The 17,474-nt window shown below is 46.2% G+C and overlaps 1 protein-coding gene across 1 annotated transcript in view; it reads left to right on the top strand.

Moving 5' to 3' along the window:
* Window positions 1-17,445, top strand: part of syt14a (synaptotagmin XIVa) — a 29,851-nt gene extending 12,406 nt beyond the window's left edge. The window contains exons 3-7 of the mRNA XM_027008210.3: window positions 183-407; window positions 5,844-6,112; window positions 6,431-6,880; window positions 7,215-7,404; window positions 12,270-17,445. Of these exons, the coding sequence (XP_026864011.2) occupies window positions 183-407; window positions 5,844-6,112; window positions 6,431-6,880; window positions 7,215-7,404; window positions 12,270-12,583 (1,448 nt within the window). The 3' untranslated portion in view covers window positions 12,584-17,445. The remainder of the gene's footprint in view (window positions 1-182; window positions 408-5,843; window positions 6,113-6,430; window positions 6,881-7,214; window positions 7,405-12,269) is intronic.
* Window positions 17,446-17,474: the final 29 nt, after the last annotated feature.

Here is a 17,474-nt window from a genome sequence, read left to right as displayed (position 1 = left end):
TAAATATAACGCATTCTTCTCCCATGTTCCTTTTTTTTTTTTTTTAAGTTGACGCAAGAAACAGTGTTCTGGGCGCTGATGGCGCTTCATCTGAATGAATTTATGCTGCCCTCTAGTGGCCACCGAGGTGACTGACATGCTGTTCATGTTATTCTCTCTGCCTTTCATCCTCTCTGTACCAGATAAGGGGTATGGAGAGGCAGATTTTCAGGGTTCATCGTCAGACAGCGACGATGAGGTGATGGGACAGTACCAGGAAGCCGTATCCCGCTCACAGGGTCTCCGGGGCGGCTGTGCTGGGAGCGGCGTCCACCACCACAAGGGCTACAGCTGGGGCACACGGAGGAAATACTGCCCCCTAGTGGCCGAGTATGATGGCTACAGCAGCGAGGCCTCTGCAGAGGACGGTAAGTAAACTCGGTTTCGTGTCAATCAGAACGCTTTCAAGGTCAAACACAGGAAGCTCAGTGAGGAGCAAGAATCCCAAAGCAAAGCTTGTTGACCTCAATATGAAGAAATGTTCTGTGTAGTATCACCCGTTACCAGCTGGATGATGCTATAGAGGAAACTCCAGATATAGGGTACAGATCATTCACTGAAACTGTAATTATGTAACATTAGTAACAGTAGAAACTAGAGATGGTGCTGATCTAACACCAGCAAAAAATGGGATATTAGGAGGAAGACTTTGGGGATATTAGGAGGAAACTGATCCGATAACATCACAAACCCAGCCTAAAAATAACACGGCACTGCTTTACAGTAGTGCACTGCAGGTCATGTGATAACAGCTGGGTTAATTTGAGCAGGTCACATGATAACAGCCATGTTAATTTAAGCAGGTCACATGATAACAGCCTGGTTAATTTAAGCAGGTCACATGATCTGTTCTTTTAAAAAATAAACAATGTTTTTTTTGAAGCAGCTGAGATTAAAAAAATAACCAAACAAGTGAGGCACTGTCCTTAATTACTAATTACTAGTTAATTAATTACTTCATAGCTTTAATATATTCAAACCTCAAGGGGAAAAAATGGAAAAGCAGCTATTTTAAGGTGGATTGGAAAATTTGAAAATTCACATAATTCTGTCCATATATTGTTTTCCGCTAGAAGGAATGATCATCTTGTAATCGTAATCAAATTACATTGCTCTTGGTTTTAAGCAGAGGTCAAGTGAAGAGAGTCTCGTAGTGCAGGTAGCCTCACTCTGTCTGCATACTTAGTGCCTGGTGTGTTGTAGTGGGTAGAACAGTGATTTACCACTTAAAATCACAAGAAGAAGAATTATAAAGTCAAGATTAAAATGATGATGGATTACAGTTGCATTCAGAAAGAGTAAAAAATACTGATGAACTATTATGTAAATTTCAGGAGTCGGTGAGTGAAGCAGCCAAGTGTGTGTGTGTGTGTGTGTGTGTGTGTGTGTGTGTGTGTGTACGTGTGCGTGTGTGCGTAGCCGTGTGTGTGCACGCTGAGTGTGCGTATAGTATAGCTGAGAACCAGGCATCTCACTGAGAGAGATGTTGTATGGCAATGGAAGGACAAACATTTTCTTTTTTTAAAAATAATTTTATTTGTTTATCTGTCTCATCCATGCATGATATCTGTATGTGTGTGTGTGTGTGTGTGTGTGTGTGTGTGTGTGTGTGTCTGTGTGTGTGTGTGTATACACAGAGAGAGGGTGAGAGAAAGAGCACATAAAATACATTTCACACACACACACAAACCTGAACCACAGCTCCATTGTGGTTTTTAATTAAAATGTACTGTATCATTGTTAATATCAGACAATATTCAAATGCAAGACTTCAGTGTTGGATTGGCAAAAAAAAATAAAAAAATGGCATCATGCCATCTCTAGCAGAAACAGGGTGATTATCTTAGTATTAACGTATAGAACTAGTACCTTTGTCCTACTTGTGAATTGCTTTTCATTTTGGCACCGATAATTAAACTTTAAAATGAGATAATGAAAAACTCCACAAAGCCATCCTTGGTGACACTTAAGTGTCATTTTTTGTATCAAGTGTAGCGGGTGGAACGCTTTCTTTCCTGAGCAGTAGAGTCAACTGATTACTTTCTGCAAGTTTGATATTGCAAATTTAAATATATTTCTTTGGCCTTCATATGTAAGTAGTTGTGGTTGTGCAGAAAGTTAATTCCGCAATACATGTTTGTGCCACTAGATGGCACCCTTTCACCAGATGGAGCGATACGATCTTTCAAGTCTCCTCTCCACTGTACATTTGTCATGTTTTTCCGTTTTATTTCTTGACAAGGGAGAGAGAGAGAGAGAGAGAGAGTAAGAAAGGAAGAGGGACAGACAGGGAGGGGAGTGTCAGAGAGAGACAATAAGAAGAGGAAGGACACAGAGAAAGAGTGGTAAAGAGAGGGAGGGAGAGAGAAGGAGGGAGTGAAGAAGAGACGGACAGGGAGCGAGAGGGGGGAGAGGTGTAATACTGGAATATGTTTTTAATTTAAAAAAAAAAAAAAAAAAAAAAGCTTATGCGTATTTTGCAAGCTGGTGTCGGAGTTCACTGGGTTTAGTTCATGGGAAAATGCCAAATATCTGATGGACTGAAACAAATACGCAGACACACACACACAAACACACACAATTAAACAAAACACAGTCTAACTGTGGATAAGACACTATTCACCCTTATTAGCTCATTACATCTCACTATGGAACAGACATATGCTTTTACAGACACACACACACACACACACACACAGACGAACTAATGTAGAACACACAGAGCTGTGCGATAGCTCTTTAAACATCCATCATCCACAGTCTGGAGTGGGGCACAGGCTTTATTCATCCATCAGTGAAGGAGACGCTCATGTCCAGTGAGGGGCGTGGCCATTTTTTTCTCGTCCTAGCTGGTTTTCCATGCCCTCTGCCTTCACAGACAAGCATGCGCCTGTTCTGGATTTAGCAGGCAAGGGGAGGGGCAGAGAGACCCAGTGGGGCGGGGGGGGCACGTGTTGCACTCCCTCTGGTCCTCCACATCCTGAGGTGACTGATGGAAAGGAGCGGCAGTGCTGCACAACGCCTGAGGCAGCTACTATCAACACTTGCTTGGGGCACAAAGACACACACGGGCACGCATGTACACACACACACACACACACACACACACACACACACACACACACACACATACACTAAGAAAGACAGCCAAAATAGGTGTCATATTTTCTGCTTATGAGTGTTCCATGCTCTCATCCTGTTCTGCACTGCTCTTGAGGCCACAGCCTCTGGTCATCTGTATAATAAAGACTGCTATATACACACACACACACACACACACACACACACACACAGGCATGCACACTCATACTCTGTGCCACAGTAAAAGGGAAGGAAGCTGATCTTCATATCCATAGTTCAGTTCTCTGCTTTTCGGGTTTGTGTTTGATGTCGCTGAAGAAGTCTCTGCTGATGCTGATGCTGAATGCTGACACCCTTTGTTTCCATGGTGATCTGAGACATTAGTAAAGCATGGACTCCCTGTCTCACTCGCTCTCTCCATCAATCTCACTCTTAAGATTTAGCTTGGAGAAACCTTCCCACACACACACACTGACACACAAACACTGAAGTTCTTTTGACAGGTTTGTGTCAAAAAGACACCCTCCTCTCTCTTGGGTGCGTGTGTCTGGGTGTATATGTGTGTATGTGTGTGTGTGTGTGTGTGTGTGTGTGTGCATCTCTGCCGCAACAAGTGCTGTTGACAGCTCCAGGAGCAACGTTGACACACCCAACTATGCGATGCTTTCTGGTTGGAGATCCACGCCGTATGTGTGTGTGAGATGCGGTTAGTGTTCCAGGCAGCAGAGAGAATTATTCAAGCACCATGTTCACGACATTTATCCTATTTTCTGTTGTTTGTTTGTGGATTTCGTTCCTTAAGTGGACTTAAGTCCTCTCTGATCTGTCCAGCTCCCAGCACCAGTGAGATCCTGGGTGATGTAAGCCGGGTATGTCTCATGTGCTGGGAAATGTTTTTAATGTCAAAAATGAAAGCAACAGGCCCAATTAGAGAGAGAAAGAGGAAGGGAGAGAGGAGAGACAGAGACGAGGGGGGTTGTGTTCAGTTCCTCGCCCCCGCCTCAGCTCCGAGTTGAAAATGCAGGCAGATCTGTGATCAAAGGCAGGCCTTGACAGTGAGTGCAATGAAAAGGGCAAGAAGTTCTCCGTCTACTCTCTCTCTCTCTGCATACCATAGAGTAAAACAGTGGAACTGACCTATTTTAAGGCGACTTGGAGACTTTCCAGTGTGGACGGGTGGGTTGCTGACTCTCTGCGGTTCTGCTGCTGCCGGGGACACAAATGTCCCTGTGCTCTGTCTTTAGTCTGTGTTACGGCGGGACCCGGCGCACGCGGCCCTGCGGTGTACCGACGGCACCTCGGCAGCCGAGCAGAGCGTCTGCCTCCGCCTCCGTCGGCCCGCCGAGCCGGAGGAAGAGAGGCAGGGCGAGCGGGAGGCGAGGCGAGGGGCTCAGGGGGGAAAGGCCCCATGGTACCGCACAGACGTGCGGAGATCTGGCGGTACAAAGAGCAGAGAGCCATCACACCTCCTCCAGATGCCATGTTCACAAGCCCATTTGATCAGTCGCTGGGGTTGTTGTTGCTGACCTTTTTAAACTGAGAAGAGAAGAGTTCGAGAAGAGAAGAGTTCGAGAAGAGAACAGAAGAGAAGCGTTCGAGAAGAAATGGATACCAGGTGACATTTAATGTATGAGGTCACTACACATGCCTTCCTCCAGATCGGCAGCACCATGTTACCATGGCAACAACCTTTCTTCTCCCCCCCCACCCCCCCCTGCGATATCGAGTGCGTTCTAAAGACCAGTGTCTCACATGAGTATAATTTTCCACAGGTCAGCGCGCAGCTCCAAAGCAGCGAGGGAGATGACCTCTGTCACTCCATGTGCTGCTCTGTGTCACTCTGTGAGCTGCTTTACGGATTTGGCTCTGGTCACATGTGCCACAGGAGAGATATAATTTAATAAAGGCCCAGACGCAGTGTTACGGTGCATCATTTCCAGGTTATGTAACTCTCCACTTCGCAGGTTGACAGGTTTTACGGAGGGTTATTACGGCTAGACGCATTCTTTCCAATCAGCTGCTCAGGCATGATTTGGAGGCTGGAGTCCCACATTCCATGTCTGAGGAGGATCCGCTTGTGTTTTTCAGCTCAGCCAAGCCTTGTTTTGAATTCATTTCACGAAGAGATTAAAGGCGTCTCCTTTCCCGAGCAGCCCGGTGAGGGGCGGTGGGAGGAGTGCGGGTCTGGTTCTCGGGAACTATCGATGTGCACACACACTTCTCTGGCGTCTCTCCTTTCACAAGTTGTGATTCATCTCGAGCCATGTAGTAAGCCTTGCTCTGCACGTCCCAGCCCAGTTATAAAATGCTAAAATAATTATAGGGGAGCTAATAGACGGTCGCGAAAATGTCCCCTCGTGTTTTTTAATTGCACGATGAACTCATTTCCTGTATTAAAATCTGTACTGTGACATCATAAACCATAACCCCCTTTCCCAAATAGCCGTTTTGTGAATGACTGACTTTTGAATTCTTGGATTCTATCTAACGTGTGTGTGTGTGTGTGTGTGTGTGTGTGTGTGTGTGTGTGTGTGTGTGTGTGTGTGTGTGTGTGAGGTTGTGTTAGCAATTTCTAACGTTTTTGGAAAAGAATATATAAGTGGAGGGAGGCTGAAAGCTGTAACTAGAACATTTGCATGGGGCAAAGATGATTGGGTGAATAGCTATAGTCTCTCTTCTCTTTTCTCTTCCTCCATCTCCCCCCCCCTGCAACCAATGCGCAGTGAACTGCATCCAGAGAATGAGGCGGACTCCACCCCTGGACGAGCTCCAGCCTCCGCCCTACCAGGACGAGGACGGCTCCCCGCGCATGTCGTGCACGCCCTCTGACCTCGGCGACGCCAAATGCGACCTGTCCCGCCGTGGGAGCGACAGCCCTCGCCATGGCTACGCCAAAGGCCCTCCCAGCGAGAGTAGCCGCGGCGCTGACAGCTACCTCAAGGGCTACGAGGAGGACGTGCCCAGCGACAGCACGGCCGTGCTGAGCCCGGAAGTGGGTGGAGGAGCGAGCATGGGTGCGGGTGGAGGCGGGTGGAGGCGGGCGTGAGACGATGGATGGGCGTGGGTGTGTTTGCGGAGGTGGCTGAGTGGTGAGAAGATTTGAGTGTCTGGAGTGTGAGGGGGTCAAGCGTCAAGTGTTTGTTCGTCTATTATTTAGCCTTCTGTATCTGGACTCACATCGAGAGTGTGACTATCATAAACCAAATTCAGTTTTTACCATTTTTAAATGTTCATATAAGCAAAGTTTGGAGAAATGCTTTATATTAAATAATTACCTCCGGTCTCTCTCACCCCCAACCCCTCCTCACAGGACCTGTCGGCCCGTGGTTCTTCAGCCCTGCTCCCCAAGTCGTACGAGCCGGAGCCGCTGTCTCAGTATGGAACGCTGGACGTCGTCTTCGACTACGATTCCTGCGACCAGCGGCTGTCCGTCACCGTGACAGCGGTGACGGACATCCCAGCAGCCAAGCGTACGGGCAACGTCTCATGGCAGGTGCACCTGGTGCTGCTGCCCACCAAGAAGCAGCGCGCCAAGACTGGCGCGGCGCGGGGGCCATGCCCCGTGTTCACAGAGACGTTCCGCTTCAGCCACATCGAGTCGGAGATGATCGGCAACTATGCCGTGCGCTTCCGACTCTACAGCATCCGACGCATGAAGAAAGAGAAGGTGCTGGGTGAGAAGGTCTTCTACCTCACCAAGCTGAACCTACAGGGCAGGATGTCCGTGCCCGTCATCCTGGAACCCTGCTGCAGCGTAGCCGTGAGTGGGCCGGAGGGGTCCGGAGGGGCGGGTGGAGGTGTGGATGGGCGGATAGGAGGGGTGGACTGACACGTATGTAGGTGAACATGTGAGTGCAAGGTTAGATGCACCAATTTCTAACTCTTTAAAATGCTTATTTGGCCATAAGAATGGAAAAGGGCTGTTGAATGGAGTAAGTAACCTATTAAGAGGCTGTTTGTTGTTTATAGATGTTTATTGCAACATTATAATGTTCAGCAGTTTAATAGCTGAGAGGAAATAATCTAAAGTGGTTTGCAGGCTTTCAAAACCTTTGATGTGCATATGTGTGGGTGTGGGTGTGGGTGTGTTTAAGGGCAGCGAGTCCCAGATGAGCGTGTACGACGCGTCATGCAGCGAGACAGTCTCGTCATTCCCGTCAGCGGGTCAGGGTACAGCTCCTGAGATCCTGCTGGGGCTGGTATACAATGCCACCACCGGGCGCCTCTCCGTCGAGGTCATCAAAGGAAGCCACTTCAAGAACATAGCTGCCAACAAGCCACCCAGTAAATACCGTAACAATCCCGTCAGGCCCTGAAACGACCCGCTGTGCTCTTTCTCTGTATGAAAAAAAAACACTTCCCAGCTCCATCAGTGTTTGACAGTATAAATCTCTGTTTATAGTCCCTATAATCTCTGTTTATAGTGCTTGGCTTTGTGTAAATACACACCAACTGAGGGATTTGCCCCGAACGTAGACTTGCAGGCTGCTCAGATTGAAAGGCTGCACACCGCCCCCTTTAGGGCGACCATTGAAATAGCAGAATAAATAAAACCGCACAGCCCTCGAGCACAACCAATGAGATCGCAGCATGATCAAGCAGCGCAGGAATTCAAATGTTTGGCACGGTTCGGTTTCGTACACAAACGTTGCAGCAAATTCGCTTAAGGTATTTTGAAGGAACGTTTGAAATGCAAGTCCAGCAGCAAAGCATCATTGTGTCGAAGAAAATTTCACTTTTAAAAAAGCTGCTGAAATTGTTTTAAAGAGTTTACAGGACTGAGCCGCGACAACAACCTTGCAAGCCTCGGCATCATTGTGATTTATTATACTTATATGGCACCTTTCTAACACCCAAGCACAAATAGGGACTCGAACCCAAGCCCCTAGTGCTGAGCTTGCTATCCACCTAGTCACCGCATTGCCAGTGTAAGATAGCAGCATTCAACCTGGAGCTAGTCTAGTCTATCAGCCTTTGAGAATATTCTGTTATATCAGCCTTGAGGGCATATAACTAGGTCAAGGCTAAGGTAGAAAGCTCAGCCCTTTAGTCTGATGGAAAACTCTCACACCTCTCACGTTGACAAGAATGCCAATGTATCATTTCATACCGTAGCTCCTTTAGCACCATTAAAAGCTGATTGTAATGACTACCATTTCTTAGGCTAATTAGGTTTTATTTTGTAGGTTTTTTTTGGTTTTTTTTGGCAGTACTGCATTGTATGCCTTCAAGGCTGATGTAAACGGCACCATCTTCCAATGCGGAGGAAAGACTGACACCTTCCTGACTGATTGACGATCATTTCTTTTGTCACATCATTTTATCACATCATTTTAACGTCTTTGTCATTAGTCAGACATCTCAAACACTGACATTTCAAGCCGTGGCCTCCAAGACTGATCAGAAAAACTAGCAGCTCAGTAGAAGGTCAGTAACCATTTAACATTTTACGTTATCTTTGTCACTGCTCAATTAGATTCTCAAGTCTCACGCAAAAGGTCTGACGCTACTGTCAAGGCTGATGAGAAAGAGTCGCACCTCACAGGCTGATTAAAATTCTAGCTTATTTGACAGCTGCTCGCCTTCAGGGTTGATGTAACAGGCAGTACTCTCAAATAGTGATGGAATAGACTAGCACCTGCCAGGCTAATTAGAAGGCTAGTGGTTTATACTAGCGAGGCTTGAAAAGCTGCTGTTGGTGTACATGCAGTAACGCTTGTGGAGGAACCGTACCAAACATTTGAATTCCGGCACAGCACCGTTCTGCCAGTCTTGTCGGTTGTTGTGTGTTGTGCTTGAGGGTGTTCGAGACAGGTGGTTTGTGATTCTGTCATTTCCTTGGCTGAGCTCGAGGGGGCGGCACAGAAGCCTTCCAACCCAAGCAGCCTGTAAGTCAACGTTCAGGCAGATTTCTCTGCCACACATGTAAGTTCTGCGCTTCGTTGAAATCATAAGGATGTACACCACTGCCTCCACCTCCCATCCCAGAGGCCTCAAATCAGGCCTGTATTACAGTAAATTACAACCCCAGAAGGATTGGGGGCTTTTGTTTGTTTGTTTGTTTGTTTATGTTTTTCAAGCTGCTTCCAGGTCACTCGTCCTCCCAAAGGCTGCCCGTGACAAACTGTTCTTCCTGTTTCTCTCTCTCTCTTCAGTCCCTATTCAGCCATGCTTCAGCCGTAGGGCGCTGCATAAGGCCTTTGTAAGCCTTCGCAAAGAGATCATAACAGGGTGTAAGTCAGCTGGGTGACCTGGACGTAGCATTGTGGAACCACTTGGCTTAGTTTGAAAACTTTGTGAATGTCGTTTGGAGACATTCAACACCTATAAGGCAACTGCTTATGATGGCTTTATGCAATACTTATGAAGGCTGTAATGTCTCTTATGCAGTGCCCTTTAATCTGAAGTGTTTCCATCTGGTTTTATGAACACTTTTAAACACTAACCTGTGATGTAATTTAACCTTTAACCTCTTGATAAGGTCATTCTCTCCTCTCTCTGTTCTTTCGACTTTGTTTTTCTCTTTCCTGGACACTGACCTCTCCTTCCTCTGCTCCCCCCCCCCCCCCCTCCCGGTTCCCTGTCAGATGGATTGTTCTGTTGTCTAAAGCACTTGATAGGTGGGCAGGTTTATATTATCAGAGGTGAGTCGTATCCTACCCCCACATTTCCCAACACCACCCCTAGCTCAATCCCTCCTTCTCTAAGTGTCTGTGCTGGATGTCTATCATTGTGTTTGCAGTGTTTTGGGGTTTTCCTTTCTTCCCTGTAGTTTTATTGCATTCTCAGACCCTTTCTCAGCTGTGTTTGCTGGTGTTCATGGTGCAGTGAGTGTGTCTTTATGAGCGAGGCCTTGTTTGTCATGTATCAGGGTTGAACTTTAGAATAAAATTGAAAAACCACTCTGAACAAAACACTTTCTGCATCTGTGTTCCCAGACCGAGCCCCATATATCATCCACAGCAGCTCCCGGTCAGTAAGAACACATCAAGCTCTACTCTTATAGATGACAAACAGTCCATAGGTGGACTATTGCTGTGCCTGCATGCTCTCTCCATTGCCGCCGACTAACGCAAACATCACACAGAATCACTAAGCCGAAAATCATGCGTACGCGACCACAACCGGAAGGACGAACCTCTGCACATCTGTGTGAAATCTGCGTTACTCAAGCACGTGTTTTATTTTTTCTTAACTATGCCACCTCGTCTGTTCGTCTGGCCGAGGATCCGCCCTGGTCATGCCGACGACTGCTCTGGCGCTGAGCTTTATCTGTTGGCAGGATCCACCCGGTCCCTGCACGGATGGTACAGTCCCTCGTACTTAAAGGGACCTCTTGCGGGATTACCTGTGGAGTAGATGGGGGTATTTTACGAACTTAAACTCTCTTTAATTCGTGGCGCAGATACAGCATTGTTATGCCATCAGTCACCTGCACAAAAGCCAAAAGCGTTTCCTCCGCGTCGCCTTCCTAGAGGAGGCGACCGTCTTTTTGCTGCCTTTTCAGGCCATAACAATGGCTCTCTCAATAAAGCCAATCACCCGCGCTTAATCGCCATTCAGGCCCTCGCGTTGCCTTTCAGCGGTGTCAGCGTGGAGCCCATTACCGCGCAGCGCAGGCACTTAAGGTGTCAGCACAAGACGCTCTTTTTCACCCCTGGAGACGCGCGGAAATCAGGGCTGCTTCAGCGGAGCCCTTTATATCTGAAAGAGGGTGGGGGGAAGGAAACGATAAAGAGCGAAGTTATTTTTTTTCCCCCCTTTATGGAAACAAAAAGGGAGCGAGAGAAGGAGAGAAAGAAAGAAAGGGAGAGAAAAAGAGAGACTGCCCAGCAGGCAGCTGCCACTCGCGTGCGAGCGAGTGCAACGGTGCTCGTGCCTCGGGGGGCGGGGGCAGGTGGGCAGCGCCGTGAAGCGTCGGGGCAAAAGCTGAAGGTCTGCCAGGGGCGCGGGCTCGGGCGCGGGCGCGAGGGCGCAGGATGTAGGACGAGCCTCGCACTTGGGAGGCAGCATCTGCGTGTGACCGCAGGGTGAATGCGCATCCTCATGACTGAAGCTCATCTGAAAGTGCCTTCGCCAGCGCTGCTGGATGGAGTTTGTTTTGGTTTTTTATGAGTTTACTGAGGGTAAAACAGACTGAGGAGTGATGCAGAGCGCACCCACGGCACCGCGCTCATTGACGTGTGCGCAGTGAGCGGCTGAATGTGTTAATTTAAGACAACGGATTTCTCGACGGGGCAATCAAATGCTTTTCAGTGAGGTCGAGCATGAAAATACGGGAATTGTTAATGAGTTGCAGTAAGCATGGTGTTTGTCATGTCACAGACATTTGTCCAGCAGTCATCCTACCTCTCTGTTCCGCACTTCAAAATGTTTGTGTTTTTTCCCACAATACTTTGCATGGTACACTTATGATTATGATCCAGTCTGCTTGGCGTACAGAGCCAGAAGCGAACCACGTTTGAGCACTTGCAGCAAAAAAAAACCATATCATTCACCTTTTTTTGTGTAATCAGTTATTTTAGTTTTTGATTTTGTACGATTTTATATAAAAATTACATTAAAATGCTAAATATGCTTTACTAAGACTTACCTTCATTAAGAATAAAACTTGCAATTATTTTTAAGATTATGTTTTTAATTTGTACAATTCATTAAATGTACATGTATGGTTTTTCATCGCAAGTGCTCATTTATTGCTTTTTCAAGACTGAGAATTCAGGTTAAATACCGCTTATGAACACAGAAGCACTTATGAACACCACTTATGAACACAGAAAGGTATCACACCACTTTCTTTTTGTTCTCTGCTATCTCACTTGTGGCTTACACACCTGTAAGAATTAAATGGTTCAAATACTCTTTTTAAAATTAACCTCATTATACTCCATACTATACTTATATTTAATAACATCTGTGAATCATACAGTATCCACACTGAAAATATTATGAATTGTAATATGAAACTAGTATGAAAGGTATGTGCTTACTGAGGAAGAAGATTCTGGAACCACAGGCATGTCTGTGGAGAGTAAGGGCCTAATGACGATAAACAAATGTATTTATTTTAAAAATACATTCCCTTAAGTATTTGCTTACTTTGCAGTAATGATATCTTCCTGTATCCATCTCCGCTCTGCCCTCTGTAGACACTTATGTAAAGCTGACCCTGCTGAACTCCATGGGTCAGGAGATGTCCAAGTGCAAGACGTCCATCTGCCGTGGGCAACCCAACCCCACGTACAAGGAGACCTTCGTGTTCCAGGTGGCTCTCTTCCAGCTCTCTGACGTGACCCTCATCCTTTCCGTTTACAACAAGCGCAGCATGAAGCGGAAGGAGATGATTGGCTGGATCTCGCTGGGCCTGAACAGCTCCGGGGAGGAAGAGCTGACCCACTGGACCCAGATGAAGGAGTCGAAAGGGCAGCAGGTGTGTCGGTGGCATAGCCTCCTGGAGTCGTAAGTCTGCGAGGATGACGACGACGAAGATGATGATGACGACGATGATGACCACGACGAGGAAGGGGATGAAGATGGGGGAGACAAGAAACTGAAACAAGGGGGCGCAAGAAGCAGGTCACACCCACGACTGACCCCGGCAAGCCCGAGCTGGCCCCAGAGGCAGTGCACTATGGGAACTGGAAGTTAGGGGTCGGGGTGAAGAAATTCTGGGCCCTGAGTGTTATGGTACAGGAGGGATTTGGAAGTTGCACTAGGGTCAGAAACATCTTGCCTTTAATGGAGAGAGATTCTTTGTCTTTTCAAATCTGCTGATTTGTTTAAGCTTTTGTTTAACATGGCGGACGGGGGGGGGGGTGTCAGAGAGAGTGGGTGAGTGGATCTGCAAGGCCATTTTCATGCTAGAGGTCAACACAGACCGTAGCCATGTGTGTAAAAACAGAGAGGGCACAGTGTGTGAGTGAATGAGTAAGCGAGAGAGAATGAGACGGAGAGGAAGATGAGAGAGATGTGTGTTCTTGGCATTACTGATGTGGAGAGAGACGTTTGCTTCTCAAACATGCTACCAGACTGTGATGGGCATTTTGCCCGTCATCCATAATGCTACGGTCTGAATTTACAAGCCACTGGGGTGATCTATAGGTCTCCAGTTGTCAGTCGTAATACCCCTGTTGGAGGCCATGTCTGGACTCGCTAGTAAGCAAAAATAACAGCAGCTTGCTTTTACTCTCTTTTAAAACTGCTCGTGTGGAGGGTACACCTGTAGGATAGGTGTTTGTAATGTGGCTGCACATTACGTGGAGTGGCCATCGACATGTTCTTTGGTTACACACTGTCCAGTTCTGATGCAGCGGTGCTTGACTTGTCTTTATTATGTGCAGTCCAAATTATGTAAGCGGTTCTGGAGCAAACAATTGTTTCCACTGGCATTCAGGGCTTTTAGCGTTAGCATGTTAGCACTGCTCATCACTTGCACACTGTTAAAAGATTCTTAGCCAATGTCCTATCACAATAGTCAGTTGTTACAACAATTATATTTCCATGTTGCACAGAGGAAAAGCAGTTTAATACTACTAATAAGGATAAGCCTCTTCATATAACCGTGATTCAGATATGTAAGAGGATTCAGGTATGTAAGAAAAAGGTGGACTGAAGTCAATCCCTTCAAAGGACAATTTTGCCTCAGTAAATGTAATAGTTGTAAAATGTAATAGTTTTCACTGCCCTGTGACCAGGTTTCCAGGGCATTGCTTAGGGAAAAGATGGTGTTTCTCTACCATCTAGCAAAGATTCACTGTGCTCTGGTGGCTGGCGGAAAGCCTCGGTTCGGAGCAGAGTGGTTGGGAACCTTGGCCGACTCACCTGTGCGGCACGTTTCCCTGGTCCCGCCGGTCCGTAGGATCCGCAGCCGTCACAAAAGCACAGAGGAAACCCTCCGGGAGCTTTCGCGCTTGAGAGAGGTGGTCTGTACCCTATTCCACATGCACAGAGGAGACGTTCCATAAGTTCTGCTCGCTGATGGGGAGACTGTGGTGACCCACGCGACCTGAGCGACTGCTCGCCACACACTTAAAGTGGCCGGGTGCTCATGTTAATCAGTGAAACAGGCAGTTGGTCTTAAGACTATCTAGCACTCCGACACGGTTTGCGTGACACCGAATATGCCTTTACCGAATCACACCAGGTGATTTTTTTTAATCTAAAACCCTTTTAAGTTAAATATACATACATGCATACTGGTCATATACTGGTGTAGTTGGGCAAATAATTTTCCACCATTCACAAATGGAAGCGTAGCGATAAAGCCACTTTATACCACCAATTAACGCTAGACTAAAATATGACCATCAAAATCAAATCAGGAAAGACTGGTTTGCTAACACATTTAACCATTTAGTTTAGATAGCGTTACCAGTCCTCTATTAAATGTATGCATTTTGCTTTCATTGCAGTTGCAGTGCCATGATTCCTTTTCGCTGGTATTGTGTCAAACGACGAGGACAGAATCCAGCAGAATCCAGCCCTTTCAGCCTTGCTATCCTTAATGAAAAAGCTTTAACATGATCTAATGGAGGCTGCAACCACAGTTTCTGTTAGCCCTTACAGACAGAAAAATAAAACTACCCAGGCGATTTACGCCTCAGACAAGCCCATACCTTTTATATTCTGTAGATGACTCTTTTGGGAGGGAGTTGTCTCACCACTGTCCTGTAGCTGCTACATGGGGCGGAGTCATGGGGATTGGGGAGGCGTGGCCTACATGTGTCATAGAAGTAGATGGGTTGTTTGTATTGTGGTTGCTTTTACTCTTTACATACATAGCTAAACAACTACTCCGATTATTTCGGAAGAATTTATCATTTCCCTAACAACAGTGAAAAACGAATTTATTAATTGTTATGTACTGTAAATGCTCTAAAGATTTTTCCTATCTATTTTTGTACTGATATTTATGGAGATGTGCCTGAAAACAAAAAAAATGTGGCTCTTGACATGTTACAAAGCTCTGTGAGCAAAAAGACGTTCTAGGCATTGGTTCTACTTTCGCAGTTTAGTTGGCTTTGCTTTTTGGTTTGGCCTACACCTCTTCAATCATTACGACGCCAACTAGGCATCGTGCCGATTGCCCCAGAAGGTCAGAAGGATGAAGCCCTTACTCTCTCCCGGTGTCCGAGCCGTGTTCTAGGGAAGTGAGTTGAACGAGGGCAAAAGTGTAGCGAAAGATGAGGAAAGAGGGAGAGAGAGTTTGGGAGGGGTAAACGCCACTCAAGAGTTCAGTCTGCTTCTGCTCTCTGTGTCCTTGGTGCTGTGAGCTTTTGCTGAGGAAGAGTAATATTGTGCAGCATTTTCCTCAAAAAAACAAAACAAAACAAAAAACAACAAACAAAACAACAACAAAAAAACAAAACAAAGGGCACACTGAAGGCCATGGGCCTGAAGGCCTGGTACAATACACACATTTTCCTGCACATGCCAGAGAAATACACCTATTAAGAGAGTCTCAGAGTCGAAGAAAGTATGCAAGGCTTCCCTGCATGCACACACACACACACACACACACACACTCACCCACACAAAGACATTAACACACACACACACCCCGACATCTACATAAACATGCATGGCAACACAGAGATACCACTTCATGCCAAACATCCAAGCAGCTGTGCTGAGCGCAGAGCTCCAACTGACCTCCGTCCACTCCCTGTGTCTTTCGGACCCCACCCATGTGCCCAGCTCCATGTTGCAGGACAGCTGCTCCTCAGCTGCTCAGTCCACATCTTTTCTTCTAACTCGACACCCAGCTTGGTCGGAAACATCGAGGCCTGTGGACACGTGGATATGGAGTGTCCCTGCATAACATCTGAGATAAGATGAGACCAGCAACGTGTTGTTTTCTGAGCATGCTCAGTTCACGATGCTTCTATCTGAAGACAAATTGTGTGTCAGTACTGTTCTAGCCCTTTATGCCAGATAAGCAGGATAACTTGTTTGTGGTGCTTTATTTCAGGTTGGAATTTATGTAGAAGAGTATGGTTTTAAGAACTGCTAAAAACACTTATTGTGCTCTATTTTACACCAAAATACATTAATCAGAAATCTTCTGATGTTGTTGTAATGCCCCAATCAGTAATCAATACCCTATCAGATTTAAGGACTGCCAAACCAACCTCCAGGTATCATCACAACCAGTACACCTACATTCACTAAGAAACCCCTGCTTCCAAAACTTGAAATACTCCATATCACAAACACCAGGACAAATTGTGTGTGCCTTCGCTCATTCCAAACTGGTGTTCTTCTCTGGAATGTCCAGCGAAAGCGAAACAGACCCAGGTGGGAGGTCACCATAGAAACAACCACAGATTTTCATCCCACTGTGCCACAATGGGCTGCTGTCCCCGCTTGCTTCCCTGATTCACCTATTTCCTCTTCCACCCCTGTCTTGTGCTTCACGCTCCTCTTGCTTTGGCAAATATAGCCAGAGGAGCCAGATGTAAACCCACAATGAGATTACACGATTGTGGATGACTGTGAAAGAATTCGTCTGAAATGTGAGCAGGAGGGTTAGTTTATTACGGTCGGCACAAAGTTTGAAATTTCAAACCAAATGCCAGCATGGTCTTATTTGTTGGTGGATTTCACAGCAGTCCACTACTAAACTTTCAGCAGTCTCCCCAGACATGTACCCTCATTGCGAGATCACGTGTGGCTCCATGAGATTTGGATGAGATCAGGCGATACAGGGGCCCTGCTACAAGGTTTGATCTCACCGCTCAGGCATGGAGTTAGTGTTCGGGTTGCTGCTCCATGTTTATGGGAATGTTTTTTGGGGGGTTTTTTTAGCTTAGCACAATCTAGTCTAAATTTCATGTGCTCGGGAACAAATGAAACACCAGCATAAAAATCAAGAGATGTTTTAACTAGAAGCACTAGAAGCACATGACACAATGACACCGCCATCGAGGTCTCTCCAGAATGTTCAGGGTCAGAGCCCAAATTTTAGTCTCTTCAACTTTCACATTGTGTGTTTACTAGATTTTCTATGTGTGCTGTGAACATTGTGTGCAATGATTATACTTCTTAACTGCTTACTTTCAGTGGTTATTTTGGCAGTTTTCTTTTGGTCAGATTCTTTAAAGGAGTTGCCTAAACCCACCAATTCTGTCGATGCCTTACTTTTCTTCGGGGAGTGTTTTTCAAATGTTGATACAGCATTGTTACAGCAACTTTGTCTCACATGTATATATTCTTCTCAACATGAGCTGTAAATTTAATTTATAAGTGATGTCGTAAACAGTGATTTATGGGGGAAAAAGACTTTTGTATGTGATTGTTTCAAAGAGAATTGCTTCTACTGTTAAACGTTGTCTCTGCTTATTCTTTGGGTTCAA

This window comes from Electrophorus electricus, chromosome 12 (assembly GCF_041902795.1).
Source record: "Electrophorus electricus isolate QZ-2024a chromosome 12, ASM4190279v1, whole genome shotgun sequence".
Taxonomy (NCBI): Eukaryota; Metazoa; Chordata; class Actinopteri; order Gymnotiformes; family Gymnotidae; genus Electrophorus; species Electrophorus electricus.
The sequence above is the reverse complement of the archived record's forward strand: the minus strand, read 5'-3'. Positions and strand labels throughout refer to the sequence as shown.